General features: G+C 37.4%; 1 protein-coding gene across 1 annotated transcript in view; it reads left to right on the forward strand.

Annotated features, from left to right (window-relative positions):
• The window catches only part of Kiaa2026 (KIAA2026 ortholog), a 79146-nt gene that overhangs the window by 33976 nt on the left and 29737 nt on the right, over positions 1-15433 (forward strand). Inside the window, 2 exon segments of the mRNA XM_059259136.1 lie at positions 4034-5298; positions 5301-5450. Coding sequence (XP_059115119.1) covers positions 4034-5298; positions 5301-5450 — 1415 coding nt within the window.

A 15433-nucleotide genomic window follows, 5' to 3' on the forward strand; every position in this document is an offset into this window, starting at 1 on the left:
TTCAATTTGGTTTCTTTTGCAGGGGGTGGAGGTTCAAGACAGGGTTTGTCTGTGTAGCCCTAGCTGTCCTGAAACTCACTCTGTAGACCAGGCTGGCCTTAAACTCAGAGATCATCCTGCCTCTGCTTCTCCAGTGCTGGCATTAAGGTGTGCACCACCACCGCCCAGCATTGGTTTGGTTTTGTTTAAATACATTCCAAGTTAAGTGAAATTTGTTGTTTTGTTGTTTGGCTAGCCTTGGCTAATCTAGACTGAATTTGATCTTGAAGCAGTTCACCTGCCTTTGCCCCCAAGTGCTGGGATTACAGGCTTGTGCCTCACACACCTAGTTTAAGTGAACTTCTTGACCATGCAAAATACAGTTTCAATAACTCTCACAGTGTTTGCTAATTCTAACACCATTATCATTTCTGGATCGTTTTGATTGATTTTTTTTTAAATATATTAATTCTTTGAAAATTTCATGCAATGTAGTTTGATTATGTTTACCCCCACTGTTCCCTCTCACTCCTCCCAAATTTACCTGTTACTTCTCTCTCATGTTCATGTCCTCTTTCTCTCTTCAATAACCTACTGAGTCCAGTTTGTGCTGCCCAGCGGAGCACGGCCAGCCTAGGAGAGGCCACACTCTTAAGACAACTGACTCTCCTCCCGAGGAGGCAGCACCTGCCGTAGTTCATCACTTATGCCTGGGACTTGTGATCCTTTCCCCTACATTCCAGCGTGTTGACTGGCTTAATCTTGTGTGGGTCTTAGGCCAGCAGCCACAGCTGCTTGAGTTTCTGAGTGCAGCATTCTGATCATGTCCAGAAGACACTGTTCTGCTCCGGTCCTCCTGACCCCTGGCTCTTACAACCCCTCTTTCCCACCCCTCTTCCACAATGGTCTCTGAATATTGGGGTGTGGGTGTGATATAATTGTCCTTACTATGGCTGAGCATTCCATTGACACATATTCTCTGCATTGTGACTAGTTAGGAGTTCCTGTGTTTGCCATCATCCACTGTACGTCTCTAGTGAGATCTGATAGCTGAGCTAATCTGTGTGCAGAGAAAGAGATTTAGAAGGCAGTTTGATACTCTAGCCATTTAGTAGAATAATTGTAGGCTTATTCCTGGGGTCTGTGAGCTCCCCATCCATGGGTCCTTGGCCAAATTGGCAGTACCAGGTGTGGTAGTTAGGGTTTTTATTGCTCTGAAGAGACATGATCACAACAACTCTTACAAAGGAAAACATTTAATTGGGATGGCTTAAAGTTTCAGAGGCTTAGTCCATTATCATCATGACAGGACATGGCATCATGCAGGCAGATATAGTACTGGAGGAGGAGCTGAGAGTTCTATATCTTGATCTGCAGGAAGCAGAAGCAACTGTGTATCAACAGTGTAGCTTGAGTAAAGGAGACCTCAAAGCCCACCCCCACAGTGACACACTTTCTCCAACAAGGCCACACCTCCTAATAGTGTCCCTCCCTATGGGGGCCATTTTCTTTCACACCACCACACCAGGCATTCATTTTCTCCTGTGGAGCAGGCTTTAATAAATCCAACCAGAAAGTGGTTGGTCATCCTCGTAATGTTGGCACCACCACTATGAGATATCTTGCCATAGTGGTTGTTATTATAGCTCACAGGGTTCTCAGCTGGGTGAGACTGTTGACTTTTTACCCAGCAGCCACATCACACCTTCCAGTACTATGAAAGCCATCACGGAAAAAGCTTTCTGCTTAGTACCAACTTGATTTCACCATCTCCTATAACCTATATATGTGGTGTCTTTAGCAATAGGGTCTTTCCATTAAGTTCTAGTAGGCAAGCAAGAGCAGTGTCAATAGCCTGTATTGCTTTGAGGGTCTCTGGGAAACCTCTGACCAACTACTGGAGGGAAGGTAACACACGCCTGGCAGTGGGCTTTTTATTTGGCAGTGTATGGCTTTGCGGAGAACCAAAATTCCCTGTGGAGGGTAACTAGTTAAATGCTTATAAAATGGGTTTACATGTGGCTTTTTAAAATATCCTTAGTGCTAGTTATAGATAGTGTATGCCATTTGACAATCTGTTACTGACTTTTTAATTTAGCTTCCTTCATTCTTTTGGTCAAAGGTTTAGCATACTCTATAGCCTTATTTTTCGTAGTGTGTTGTTTCTTCAGGACAATACTTAAACATTTATGTTGCAGGACATGGGGAATAACTAGACACTGAATCGTGGGTGCTTTGGTTCTAGGTTTCTGACTATTGTTGAAAGGTTTTCTGACAACATGTAAGACTGAAAGTTTATGGATTCTGCCATCCCTTTTGGGCCTAAACTGCTAAGGCACAGCTGTATCTATCATTCTAGGAATATGTTCTTTTCTGTTTTTTTTTTTTTTATAACCAAGTTGAAACCTCTCAGATTGGTATTTTTATAAAAGGAAGAAGCCAGATTCTTCCAGCATGGTACTCCTGCCACTCCCATTAGTAAAAATAAAATTCTTCAAAATTATAAACATATTAGAGGGGGTATCTTCTTGTTTGTTCTGTTTTGTCATGAAATTAAAACTTTTTTAATATGTTTGTGTTTGCTCCTTACCTGCATATAACATGTATTTGGAAGTCAGAGGGCAACTTGTGGGAGCTGATTCTTTGTTTCCATCCTGGAGGTCAAATTCAGATCATCAGGCTTGGCAACAAGTGGCTTTCCCGCTGAGCCATCTTGCTAGCCCTCAACAGCTGAATCTCGTTAATGATATTTAACACTGTTTGGATGTCCAAATGCACTTGGTTCTTCCATTAGATTGATTTTATAGTTTCTATAAATGAGTGAAAACTTGTAACCTTTGTTTTTCTGTATCTGGTTTATTTTTCTTGCATCATGATTTCCAGTTCTGTTCATATTGCTAATAACAAAAATTAATTCCTTTAATGGCTGAGTAGTATGCCATTGTGTGTACGTTACCACATTTTCCTTATCCATTTATCTATGATGGGTATCTTGGTTCATTTCATATACTGGCTAGTAATATAATTTTTTTCTGTGTTTATGGTATGTGTACATGTGTCTGAGGTGTGTGTTCATGTATATGCAAGTGCCTGTCTGTGTAGAGACCTGAGCTCAGCATCAGATGTCTTCCTCTATCACTCTCCACCTTATTTTTTTCAGACAAGGTCTCTTCCTGAACCTATAGCTCACTACTTGGTAGGACTGTTTAGTCAGTGAGCTTTGGAATCCATCTGTCTTTACCACTTTGCACACACACACACACACACACACACACACAAATAGTGGGCTCACAGCTGCACACCACTGCGCCCAACTTTTGCATGGGGCCTGGGATCAGAACTCAACAACCTCATGCTTCTGCAGCAGGTATTTTATCAGTGGAGCCATCTCTCTATCCCCTACAGTTTTTTTTATAGTTATTTTTTTTTCTGTCTAATAGAGCTCCATGTAACCTGACAAGCACATAACTTTTTGCTTAAATTATTATTATTTACTCTTTATTATAATCTTTTCTCTCTTTTTGAGTCACTGTTTCTCATATTCCAGGCTGATTTCATACTCACAATGTAGCTAAGAATGGCCTTGAGCACCCTGTTTTTATGCAGTGCTGGGGATCAAACCTAGAGCTTCTTATATGCTAGACAGACAATCTACAAACTATCTACATCCCCAGCCCCACTGCTATAATTTTATAGAAATGAAATAATGTGGGTAAAAATATAAACATTGTATAGCTTTTAAATGAAGTCATAGTATAGAAATGACTACAGTCAAAATTCACTGTCTTATTAGGTAAAGTTAGATATATAAGTTCAAGTGTTTCACCCCGGAGATGGTGTTAGTGATAGGTCTCCATCCATAAAACTGAGGATACAGGGGAATATGTATTTCCTTATGAAGATTGAGGAACAGCGACTTTTAATGGGGCACTTAGGACTCATGTGGAAAACATAAGTCAGTTGTCTTAATTACTGAAGATAAATATAACTTTAAATTTCAGTGTTTTATGCTGCTGTCTTTAAGTAATAGTAGTATAATTTAAATTTTGTTTAGGCTTCGGGAGCAAGAAAAAAAAGAAGCGGAAGAAGCTTGTCAAAAGGAAGTAGAAGAGTGGGAAAGAAAACTCCTTGCTCAAGCAGCTCCAGCCTGTATGGAGAACATGTGGGAAATTCCAGCCATTGGGCATTTCCTTTGTTTAGCCCAACAGATTCTAAACTTGCCAGAAATTGTCTTTTATGAACTGGAACGCTGTCTTCTGATGCCCCAGTGTAATGCCTTTCTGTCTAAAATAATGACTTCTTTACTCAGCCCTCCCCATCGCAGACCTACCTTACATCGAAGACCCACTTTGCCTTACCGGACTTGGGAAGCGGTGCTGAGACAGAAGGTACAGCAGTGGTATACTGCTGTGGGACAGACCGAACATCCTGATAACTGTGCTGAGAAACTTGGCTTATGTCCTCAGTTTTTTAAGGTTCTTGGAGAAGTTAATCCCTTGGAAGAAAAACCTTTTCACGAGCTACCTTTCTACCAGAAAGTGTGGTTACTTAAAGGACTCTGTGACTTTGTGTATGAGACACAGAAGGAAGTTCAGGATGCTGTGCTTGGGCAGCCCATTCATGAGTGTAGGGAAGTCATCCTTGGCTACGACTATCTGGAGAATGCTTATGTGCACTTTCCACAGTTCTGTGGTGCAGATGTACGGATTTATAAACAAAGGCCCTTCCAGGCCCCAGAATTTCCAGTTCCACCCATTAAAGTAAAAAGAGTACCTCGAATTAAACTGGAGAAATTCAAGTGTGACCATGTTAGTACAAGTAATGGAGAACACAGATGTAATAGAGAAAGTCTGCCCTCAGCCTTCAAGAAAGAGCAGGAAATGGAGTTTGATCCAGCCTGTTGTCCTGCTAAAATGAACTTTGATAATCATGACATCTCTGTTGAAATGGAAGTAAAATCCAACTGTGACATTAAAGTCCACAGTCCCTATGGAATTGAGAAAACTGATTGTTGTAAAGAAAATTTGGAGAAGCCCAGAAGTCCAGGAGAAGTTACTGCCTTTGGAGAGCCACTCAGTCCAGGTGAAATAAGATTTATAGAAAATCAGGAAAAATATGGTGAAGCTTCCAGAATAAAGACAGAACCCAGTCCGTTAAAAGAAAATGCTCTGAAATCTTGCCAGATTCATATAAATGGAAGTCACATTGATCATCAGGATATTAACTGCCACAGAGTTGTAAGAGATATATTGTTAGAGCACTCGCTACAGAGCCACAAAAAACTCAAACTAACTAAAATGAGGGCGAAAAAGAAGAAAAAGAAAAAAAGAAATTGAAAGATGTTTTGAATGAAAATTTACAAAGAAAGCGTGAAGGTCTTCATTCTCTTGCCTTCAAGTCTTACAAACCTGAGATCCAAAATAAGTTATTGATCATTAAAAAGAAAGGAAAACACAAGAAGCACAAATCTGGTAAGCTGACCCAATGGGCAGGACTTCTTATATTTAAGTGTAGTTACATTTTTCTTTCAATTATGCATTATGGAATCTGGTTGATAGAATGAAATGCATCTGTGTACTTACTTATGTGTATGTGGGGGTCAAGTTTTATTTCACAGGATTAAAAACGCAGGGCAGGAAACATGGTTATATACTAACAAAAATAACTAGTATAATACATTTGAATGAATCTCAATTTGACATACTTGAATATTGTATTTTTATATTTTTCCCTGTAAATGATGTGTCTCATCACTTACATTAAGTGATTTTTTTTTTTCTTCCAAGCTAAGGACACACAAGTATATAAGTTCATTTCTTTGTCTAGAGTAATCATATTATTTACTGTGTCTGAACTTATTCCCCATATTACATATTTTTTAGCACTTTGTTTTCAGTATATATTTTCATATCTAGAAAAAAACTGAACCTGGGAATTATGTCAACTAATAAAACACCAAGTATAAAGTATATTACTTATAAAAAGATTTGTAAGCCAGGTGGTGGTGGTGCACACCTTTAATCCCAGCACTAAGAAGGCAGGCAGATCTCTGTGATTTCTTGGCAGGCTTGGTCTACAAAGCAAGTTCTAAGATAGTCAGTACTGTTACACAGAGAAGCCCTGTCTTGAAAAAAAGAGGGGGCATTTCTAAGTATGTCTTTTGCCCAATTTAAATGCCCTATATATTTGCCATCAGCCTATTTGAACAACAGAAGTTCTTTTTTTTTTTTTTTTTTTTTTTGGTAGGATTCTGTTGCTTTTGCTTTTTCTGTTGTCTGTCTTAATTGGTTTATTTCTGATTTACCACAGGATAGGTGAGATGAAAACATATGGTCAGTTTTATTAACCTTTATTAAAAAATTGCTTGATGGAAGAAAAAAAATAAGAAATGCTTACCAAAATGACTTGTGGTTCCAAACATCATTGTGCATTTCATTTTTATTCCTTCCCACAGCAGCATAGTTAATTAAATTGGCCAAATGAGGGAGTGAGTTTTTAGTTACTTAAATCGTTAAATAGAACACAGTATGTTCTAAAACATGTGTGTAATGAATCATTGATAAAGTATAGGGCCAGAGAGATGATTGAGCATGTAAAAGCTCTTGCCACCAAACCTGATGACCTGAGTTCTAATGATCATACATATGCACACACACACACACACACACACACACACACACACACACATACACGGGGGGGGGGGGGGGGGGGTTAAAATAGTAGTGTAATGTTTACTACTAAAACCAGGCCTAGCTTGTTTAACTAAAACTTTGAAAGTGGTCCATATTGACCTAACTTTTTAAAGTAACTTTGAGAAATAAGCCTTTAGAATGAAAATTTACAAAAACCGTGTGAATGTCTTCATTCTCTTGCTTTCAAGTCTTACAAACCTTAGATATAATGGTATTGCATCAGATGTTGTAAACATAAGCCATTTGTTTTACATCATTTCAGGCCACTTGTTTTGTACGTTTTTATTATGTGTTGAGGCAGCATGGCCTTATCTAGTTGAGTTTCCATCATGTTTGAGTTCAGTGCTTCCTTTTTATACTTTGTAGGAAGTGAGCTCCATGGTCATAGGTTTGACAGGTTTTCCTGCCTCTGCCTCCTGAGCGCTGGGATTAAAGGCGTACACCACTACCACCACCAGCTTTATTATGTATCTTTAATATAATTTTAAGACATACGTTTTAATAGAATCAAACTATGCATACTTTTTTATACTTTGTATTATTCTCACCTTACAGAATACATGAACAACTGTGTGTAATAAATAGATGTTTGCTGCATCATTTTAAATGGCTGTATAGGATTCTGTATTTTGTAGTTTATTGAGCTGGACGGTGGTGGTGCATGCCTTTAATCCCAGCACTCGGGAGGCAGAGGCAGGCAGATCTCTGTGAGTTCAAGGCCAGACTGGTCTACAAAGCGAGTTCCAGGAAAGGCGCAAAGCTACACAGAGAAACCCTGTCTCGAAAAACCAAAAAAAAAAAGTATGTAGTTTATTGAACCACTTTCCTTAGTGGATGTTTTGGTTATTTTAGTATTGTTATAGATTGTGTGAAGCAAATAGCTCAAATTAATTTAAAATATAAAGATGCATTTGCAGTAATAAAAGACATATCTTAAAGTTATCCATTTTAAGCTAGTTTTAGTGTAAAGGAGTTTTCTACTCTCAGTAGTCATTATTTTCAACCAGATCATTTTCTGATACTTAGAAACTGATCTAAATAGATAAAGCAAGCAGTCTTTTTTCTAATAGATTAAGAAACTGTGGTCAGCAAAATGGCCCAGTTGAGTAAAGAAAGGCTCTTGCTCCCAAGCCTGATGATCTGAGGTCATTCGTGAGAACCATAGGGTAGAAAGAAAGAACCAACTCCTCCAAGTTGTCCTTTGACCTGAACACACACACACACACACACACACACACACACACACACTCACACACTCACTCCTCTCTCTCTCTCTCTCTCTCTCTCTCTCTCTCTCTCTCTCTCTTTCTCTCTCTCTCTCTCTCTCTCTCTCTTTAAAAAAAGTATATGTGTGTATAATTTTTTTTTTTTTTTTTTTTTTGCTTTTGAGACAGAGTCCCAACTGTGTATCTCTGGCTAGCCTGCAACTCTATATAGACCAGGCAAGCCTTGAACTCGAAGGAATCCACTTACCTCTGCCTGCCAAGTACTGGGATTAAAGGCATGCCTGGTTAATTAAAAAAGAAAGAGAAAATTAAGTTCACTGATAAATACAAGTCTGTGGAGGTGGCTCAGCTATTAAGAACATTGGCTGCCCTTGCAGAAGCCCTGAGTTCAGTTCCCAGCCCTCACAAGCGGGCTCATAGCCATCTGCAGCTCTGCGTCAGAGGATATGACACTTGAATGTAGTGCACATACATACATGCAGACAAACACTTATACGAATATATAAACCTAAAAAAAACCCCTGACAAATAGCCTTCTCAATTTAATAATCAAGACCATACAATCAAAAAGAGGAAGCAAATAGGAAAACTCGGTATATGCCATGGGAAGATTTCCCAAAGAATGAAGGACTTTGAAGAATAGTTAGGCTTCAATAATAATAGGTAATAAGTAGGTAAAAAAAAGATTAGTATCATGAATAAAGCATATTTATAATTAATCAAGTTGTTAAAAAATAGCAGAATAAAAATCTTTGAAGTAAAAGTTGAGATGTTAGACTCTATTCAAGAGTATGCCGTTTGGGAGAGACCACTTTCTAGGCATATGATGCCAGCTTAAATAATTGAATCAAGATCCCAAGAGCAAATGAATGAGCTTTATATGAGATGTGTCAGATATATAAAAAGCAGTTTATAGAAAATAACAGAAATAATATAATTCATACTATTTGGTTACTTCTAAGGCCATATTTGTGAAAAGTTTGTAGAATTCTGTATTGATAGCATCTGGAACCTAACTAGATGTGTCTTCATGGAAAATATTTTTAGAGTACCAACTAGAGATTGCAAGATTATGTGAGAATAAAATAACTTACTGTACGTCTTGTCAGTTTATTTTTATTTTTATTATTTTGCAATGCTAGGATTGCAATCCAGGTCTTTATGCATGCCAGGCATGTGTTCAACCACTAAGTTACATCCTCAACCCTATATCATTTTTTTTCAGTCCCTTCTATTTTTTTTCCTCAGGAGAATTAATATTCATGTAACACTAAATGTTAGCCTTTGTACATGTTATTTCATTTAATCATAAAAATTGTAAAAATAGATAACTACTGTTAGTCTCATTTTTCATTTATTTATTTATTAGATGTTTTTGAAGACTTATTTTGATTTTATTTTATGTATGTAAGTGTTTTGTCTTCATTTATATATGCACATCACTTGGGTGCCTGTGCTGGATGAGGCCAGAAGAGGTATTGGATCTGGAACTGGAGTTAGAGATGGTTGTGAGCTAATATGTGGTTACTGGGAACTGAACCCTGGTCCTCTACAAGAATAGCAAGTACTCTTAACTGCTGAATCATCTCTCCAGCCCCAAGATTTTATAGATATTCTTTAAAATGAGGAACAAGAACATCTATTTACTTGTCCAGTGTTACACAGCTAATAAATGGTGAGATTCGAAGATACTTAAAAGATAATTCGGGTGCCATTAAGTAGCCATGAAAACAAGCTGGTAGAGTTTAAATAGAGCTAGAAGATGACTTTGAAGAGAAAATTAAACACAAATAAGAATGCCATGTAACTTTTCTGTTACACTGGCAGAAAAAAAAAATTATCAAGAGAGGTGTACAGAAAGTAGCACAACTTGGCATCTAATTGTTATTTTTTATTTTTCAGTTCCTTCTACTTTTTCTCCCCAGAACTAATATTCATGTAACACTAAGGTAAAGAGAAAATTATTGAATGTTCAAGAGTTACTATATTTTGTGATTAGGTAAAAGAATTACCATCATGACAAAAACATTCCTCATAAGCAAGGAGAACAATATGAAAATCAATTGTTAAAGATCAAATTTTTTACTTACAGCAGTTCAAGAACTTCTGTAGATTAAATATCAGCTTAAGACATGCACATGTAGTAAATAACATTCAAGGTAAACTCCATTTCTGTGGCTTGACATCCCAAGCACTTCCCAGATCCACTATTTAATATCATACAATGTCCTTGAATTTTTTACTTTAACAGTAAGTTAATAACATTCCTAAACTGGCAAAACTGAGGAGGTAATGAATGTATTGGGAGAATTTTAAACCATGAAAAGGTTAGATCCAGAAAAGAATTGTTGAAATCTTTGAGTAGCCCAGTGGGCTAAGGGATGAAAACAGACACAGGAAAACAGATGAAGGATGGGAATACAGATAAGGCATAGAATGAAGAAAAGGAAAATTGAATTGCCAGTTCTGATTATAAAGGATGAGGGAGGCATTTGTGCCTCCATTAAAAGATAATGTATTTTTTTAGTTATAATTTTTTCTTAGGTGGAGTATGAGTTTCTTAAGCTATTCTGAGCATGGTTTTTAGAAAGCTTATTAGGTATACTATTGTAACATTAATTGCAAAATTTTATTACTAGGATTATTAAGATATTCTTATATGTTTTCCAAGCACAAATTAACTTTTTGTATATAACAGTGTTTTAAACTCAGTGGTGTGAGATTAAAACATCATTTTTTACATTCTACTTATATTTTAAAATGACTTCTGATTCACACACAATCTTAAATCTGGATTATGGTTGTTTTTATGGGGCCAGGTGATTTGGGGCTCTGGGAGTAAAAACCTTGATTTACTCAAGCCATGAGAATGTCCCACTGGTGGCAGTTAGTATATGTCCTGTCCTGAAACAAAAACAAATTACCAAATAACTGGAATATGATGGTGATCTGGCTGTGCCATCCTTAATTTCATTAATCAGCCAGAATTGATTTGGCTTACCTGGCAAGCCAGACAGATGTGCCTTTCTCGCAACTGTTTGTATGTTCTTGCAAAGCTGTCTGCACAGTGAATGAGGACAGCTTTTGCCTGAAAGAAAAGGACCATTCTTCAGTTGTAGCTGTAGGTGTCTGTACTTCACTGCTAGCTTCTCCAAATAAACCCAAATAATAGCTGTGTGGTTTTGTACTAGTCTATGCTTCATATAAAAAATGTTTAATTTTATTTAAAGGCCTGAGTTTTAGCAAAGAAGGGGGAAATAAATATCCAGGCTATCTTTTGAGGTTGCACAAGATGTTAAGTAATGGTGAATGTGCAAATCTTTGAATCCTGATCAAAAAAGATTACTATGAAGTCAGTCATAAGCATATTTCATCCGTGCATAAGTCTGAAAGGAAGCTATATTATGTCATCAAACAGCACAGTTTTGACGTAAGGAAAATGTAGCTGATAATATCTGCTCCAGTACATAGCAGCTATAAAGCCTCCATTGATTTCTGTTTATAGTCTGTACATTAGTATAAATGAGCTAATATAGTCTCTAGCTTGCTAATTTTCTAGTAAGATAAATTAGAGTAGAAGTTCATAAAACCCATCATGCTTGTCACTTGGTTTGTAGTAAGAATCAACAGATGGTAACTGGTTTTTGTGAACTAATTACATAGTGGAAGGAACTTGGACTTTGGAGTTAGAATGGTGCTTACTTACTGGCACTTGAGTAAGTTAACTAATTCTTTTGATCTTTAGTTATCTCTAGTAAAATATTGGTTTCAATAGTTGCTTTGAGAATTAAATAAAATAATTTATATAAAATTATTTTTAGTAAGTTTATGTCATATAGTATATGCCAATATCCCAATAAGTGTTGTAATTCTCTTATTGCCACTATAAACATTAATCCTCCTCCGTCTATGGTAAATAGTATAAATTAAACCAGGAATGATCAGGCCCACTTAGAATCCCAGGTGCTACAGAGGCTGAGGCCAGAGGATCTCAAGTTCAAGGACAACCTATGCAACTTACCAAGCGCCTATCTCATATAAAAAAGAATTGAGGCTATAATTCAGTGGCAGAGTATTGTCCAAGAAAGCATGGTGCTCTTGGGTTCAATTCCAAGTACTGAAAAAAGTATTAATTACTTAAAGTAATTTCAGTATGATCTTCAATACAAAATGGACTCAAATGGATGCACAGAATAGTTAAGATATAACTTGCCTCTCTTTTTTCCTACTACTACAATGTCAAAATTTCTGATGAAAAGTGGGATTCTGGTATTTAAGGATCACTTCTTGGAAGCTATGCATTGTGTGTTGAGAGTAATATAATTTCTTTTTGTTTGTTTGTTTGTTTGTTTTGTTTTTTGTTTTTTGAGACAGGGTTTCTCTGTGTAGCTTTGCGCCTTTCCTGGAACTCACTTGGTAGTCCAGACTGGCCTCGAACTCACAGAGATCCACCTGGCTCTGCCTCCCAAGTGCTGGGATTAAAGGCGTGCGCCACCACCGCCCGGCCTGAGAGTAATATAATTTCTATCATTAGTAACTCACAGCATAGTTGCGGGGGAAAGCATTTAGTTATAATGCCCTGATGGGTGGCATCAGTGGACTTACTGTTAAAAAAGCAGGGAACATGGACATAAGAACAAAAGCTGTGGAGGAGAATCGGGGGGGGGGGGGGACGACTAAAAAGTAAGATTTGCAAGGCCTAGTGAGATGGCTCATCACATTAGTTAAAGATACTTGGTACCAAGCCTGTAACCTGAGTTCATTCCTCAGAACCCACGCTGTGGATGGAGAGAACCAATTTCCACAAGCTGTTTACTGACCTGCATGCTGCTAGTAGGTGACTATAGCAAATATCCAAGTCCACATAGCTTGGTTTCAGAACTCAATCTTAAAGCCCCCTACATGACTACTGATGCAAGTCCAGGAACTTAATAGCATTTAATCAGCCTAATGACTGAAGGACATAACCACATAAATTTCCTAAATCCACCCACACAGAGTGGCTGCTAAAATTTATTAAGAATTTACTATATGATTTGAAAAGTCTATGAAATAGCAGTATGAAGTGCATTTGACTATTATTAAAGGTGTCTGTGAATGAATGAATGATTGTAAGCTAATTGGAGAAACTGGGGATGGGGCTCAGTTGGTAAATTTCTTGCCCAACATGCATATAGTGCATGCCTGATCCCCAGCACGGTACAAATGGCACTGTAGTGCACATGCATAATCCCAACAGGTAAACTGAGGTAGTAGAATTGCCATGAGTTTGAGGACAGTTGAGATTACATGGCAAAAAAACTCCCCCCCCCCAAAAAAAAAGTGGTGGTGGGACTTGTAAAATGTCTTAACAGGTAACCTGCTGCCAAGCCAGACAACCCGAGTTTAATCCCCTAAACCCACATGGTAGAAGGAGAGAACATACTCTCACTAGTTGCCCTCTGACCTCCACAAGTGTTTTGTGACGAATGACTACCCACATACATGGACACACATGCACACTAAATAAATAATTATTTTTTATTTAAAATTTGTGTTGTTCATTTTACATATCAACCACAGATCTCCCTCTCATCCCCTCTCCCACTCCCTCCCAGCCTTCCTCCTCCTAAATAATTATTTTTAAAGTAGTGGAACATGCTTATTATTCGGCATTTGGAGGCAGGTTCAGAAATTCAAGGTCGTCTTTGACACTAAGATCTAGGCTAGCCTGGGATACAAGAAGCAGTGTCTAAATAAATAAAGCAAGCCTATTAGAGCAGTAAAAGAGAAAGGATTGAGGGGGAGTTTCCTTTTGTTCAAATTGTGTTTTAAAAGCTTCCCCACCTAATGTAAGGCAAATTTACTTTTACTTAGCAAATCTTTTCCTATGAACTTCCTTAAAAAAAAAAAAAAAGATAATGGTGAGATGGCTCAGCAGTTAAAACACTTGTTCTGAGACCAACGTGGTGACTCACAATGTTCTGGAACTCCATTTCTAGGGGATTCAATAGCCTCTTCTGACCTTTTTGGGTACCAGACACACATACAATACACAAACATACGTGCAGGCAAACCACTCATACACATAAATATATCTAAAAAACGATAAATAGAAAAGGCATCCTGGCATTCAGATTTTTTGGGTTTTGTTTGTTTGTTTTGGTTTTGGTTTTGGTTTTTTGAGACAGGGTTTCTCTGTGTAGCTTTGTGCCTTTCCTGGAACTCACTCTGTAGCCCAGGCTGGCCTCAAACTCAGAGATCCGCCTGCCTCTGCCTCCCAAGTGCTGGATTAAAGGCATACGCCACCATCGCCCGGCTTGGCATTCAAATTTTGAAGACTCCTTGAGCTAGCTATATTTTACAGACACTAAGAACTTAGTCATTTCTGCTTGAGTATTGTTTAACAGCTCACTCATTCCTCTAGTTTCCTAGATTTAGTACTGTCTTAGGTAACAGTGTGAACATAGAAGCAAATAATGGTGATGAGAAAAGAAATGTTGGGTAATTATATATTCATTTAATTAAAGCAAGAGTCAAATTACAGCAAATTGATACTTATTTAAACCAAACAATGAAATCTATATGAACTTAAGCACCTCAAAATTCACATAGTTCATTCATAGTATATACATATTTTGAGTCAAATGTTAGGAATTATCCCAGTTATAATTTTGTGATTTCATTGAAAGGGAATACAGAAAATAATAATTTTATTGTAATTGGAAATTACTTTAGTTGGGCTTAGTAAAATGTTGCAACAAAATTAACATCTGTTATATAAGATCTTTTCAATTTAGAAAAATGTTTATAGAGAGGGATATTAGAATTATGTAATTTTATTTTCTCTTTTGAAAAGGTAAATATTAAGTTGATTTTAGCCTAGAAATAATTGTGTATCAAAATTAACAGAGAAGGACTGCAAATGTAGCTCTGAAGTAGAGCACTTGCCTAACATGCACAAGGCTTTGGAGCTAATCTCCAGCACACAACAAAAAATTTAACAGAAACATTTTTATGCTCTTAAAAATCATGAACTCGTAGAAGACAAGGTCTCCATTTAATAATTCCTTATTGTTCTCATGTCCTATATATAGCATTTGTTGAACAATTAAGTATATTTATTTTTCATTTTTATTTTGTGTATATATGTTTTGCCATCATGTATATCTGTACACCATGTGCATGCAGAGCCTGTGAAGGCCAGAAGAAAATGATCCCATGGAACTGGTTGCTGAAAATGGAACCCAGGTCCTCTGGAAGAGCAGCCAGTGCTTTTTTTTTTTTTTTTTTTTTTTTTTTTTGGTTTTTTGAGACAGGGTTTCTTTGTGTAGCTTTGTGCCTTTCCTGGAACTCACTTTGGAGACCAGGCTGGCCTACAGAGATCTGCCTGCCTCTGCCTCCCAAGTGCTGGGCTTAAAGGCGTGTGCCACCACCGCCCGGCTCAGCCAGTGCTTTTAAAACCCCTGAACCATTTCTCCAGCCCACAATTAAGTAAATTTATTATTTGATAGTTACACATAAGGGGAAGATGTGGTAGTTCACACATGTAATAAC

This window comes from Peromyscus eremicus, chromosome 1 (assembly GCF_949786415.1).
Source record: "Peromyscus eremicus chromosome 1, PerEre_H2_v1, whole genome shotgun sequence".
Lineage (NCBI taxonomy): Eukaryota > Metazoa > Chordata > Mammalia > Rodentia > Cricetidae > Peromyscus > Peromyscus eremicus.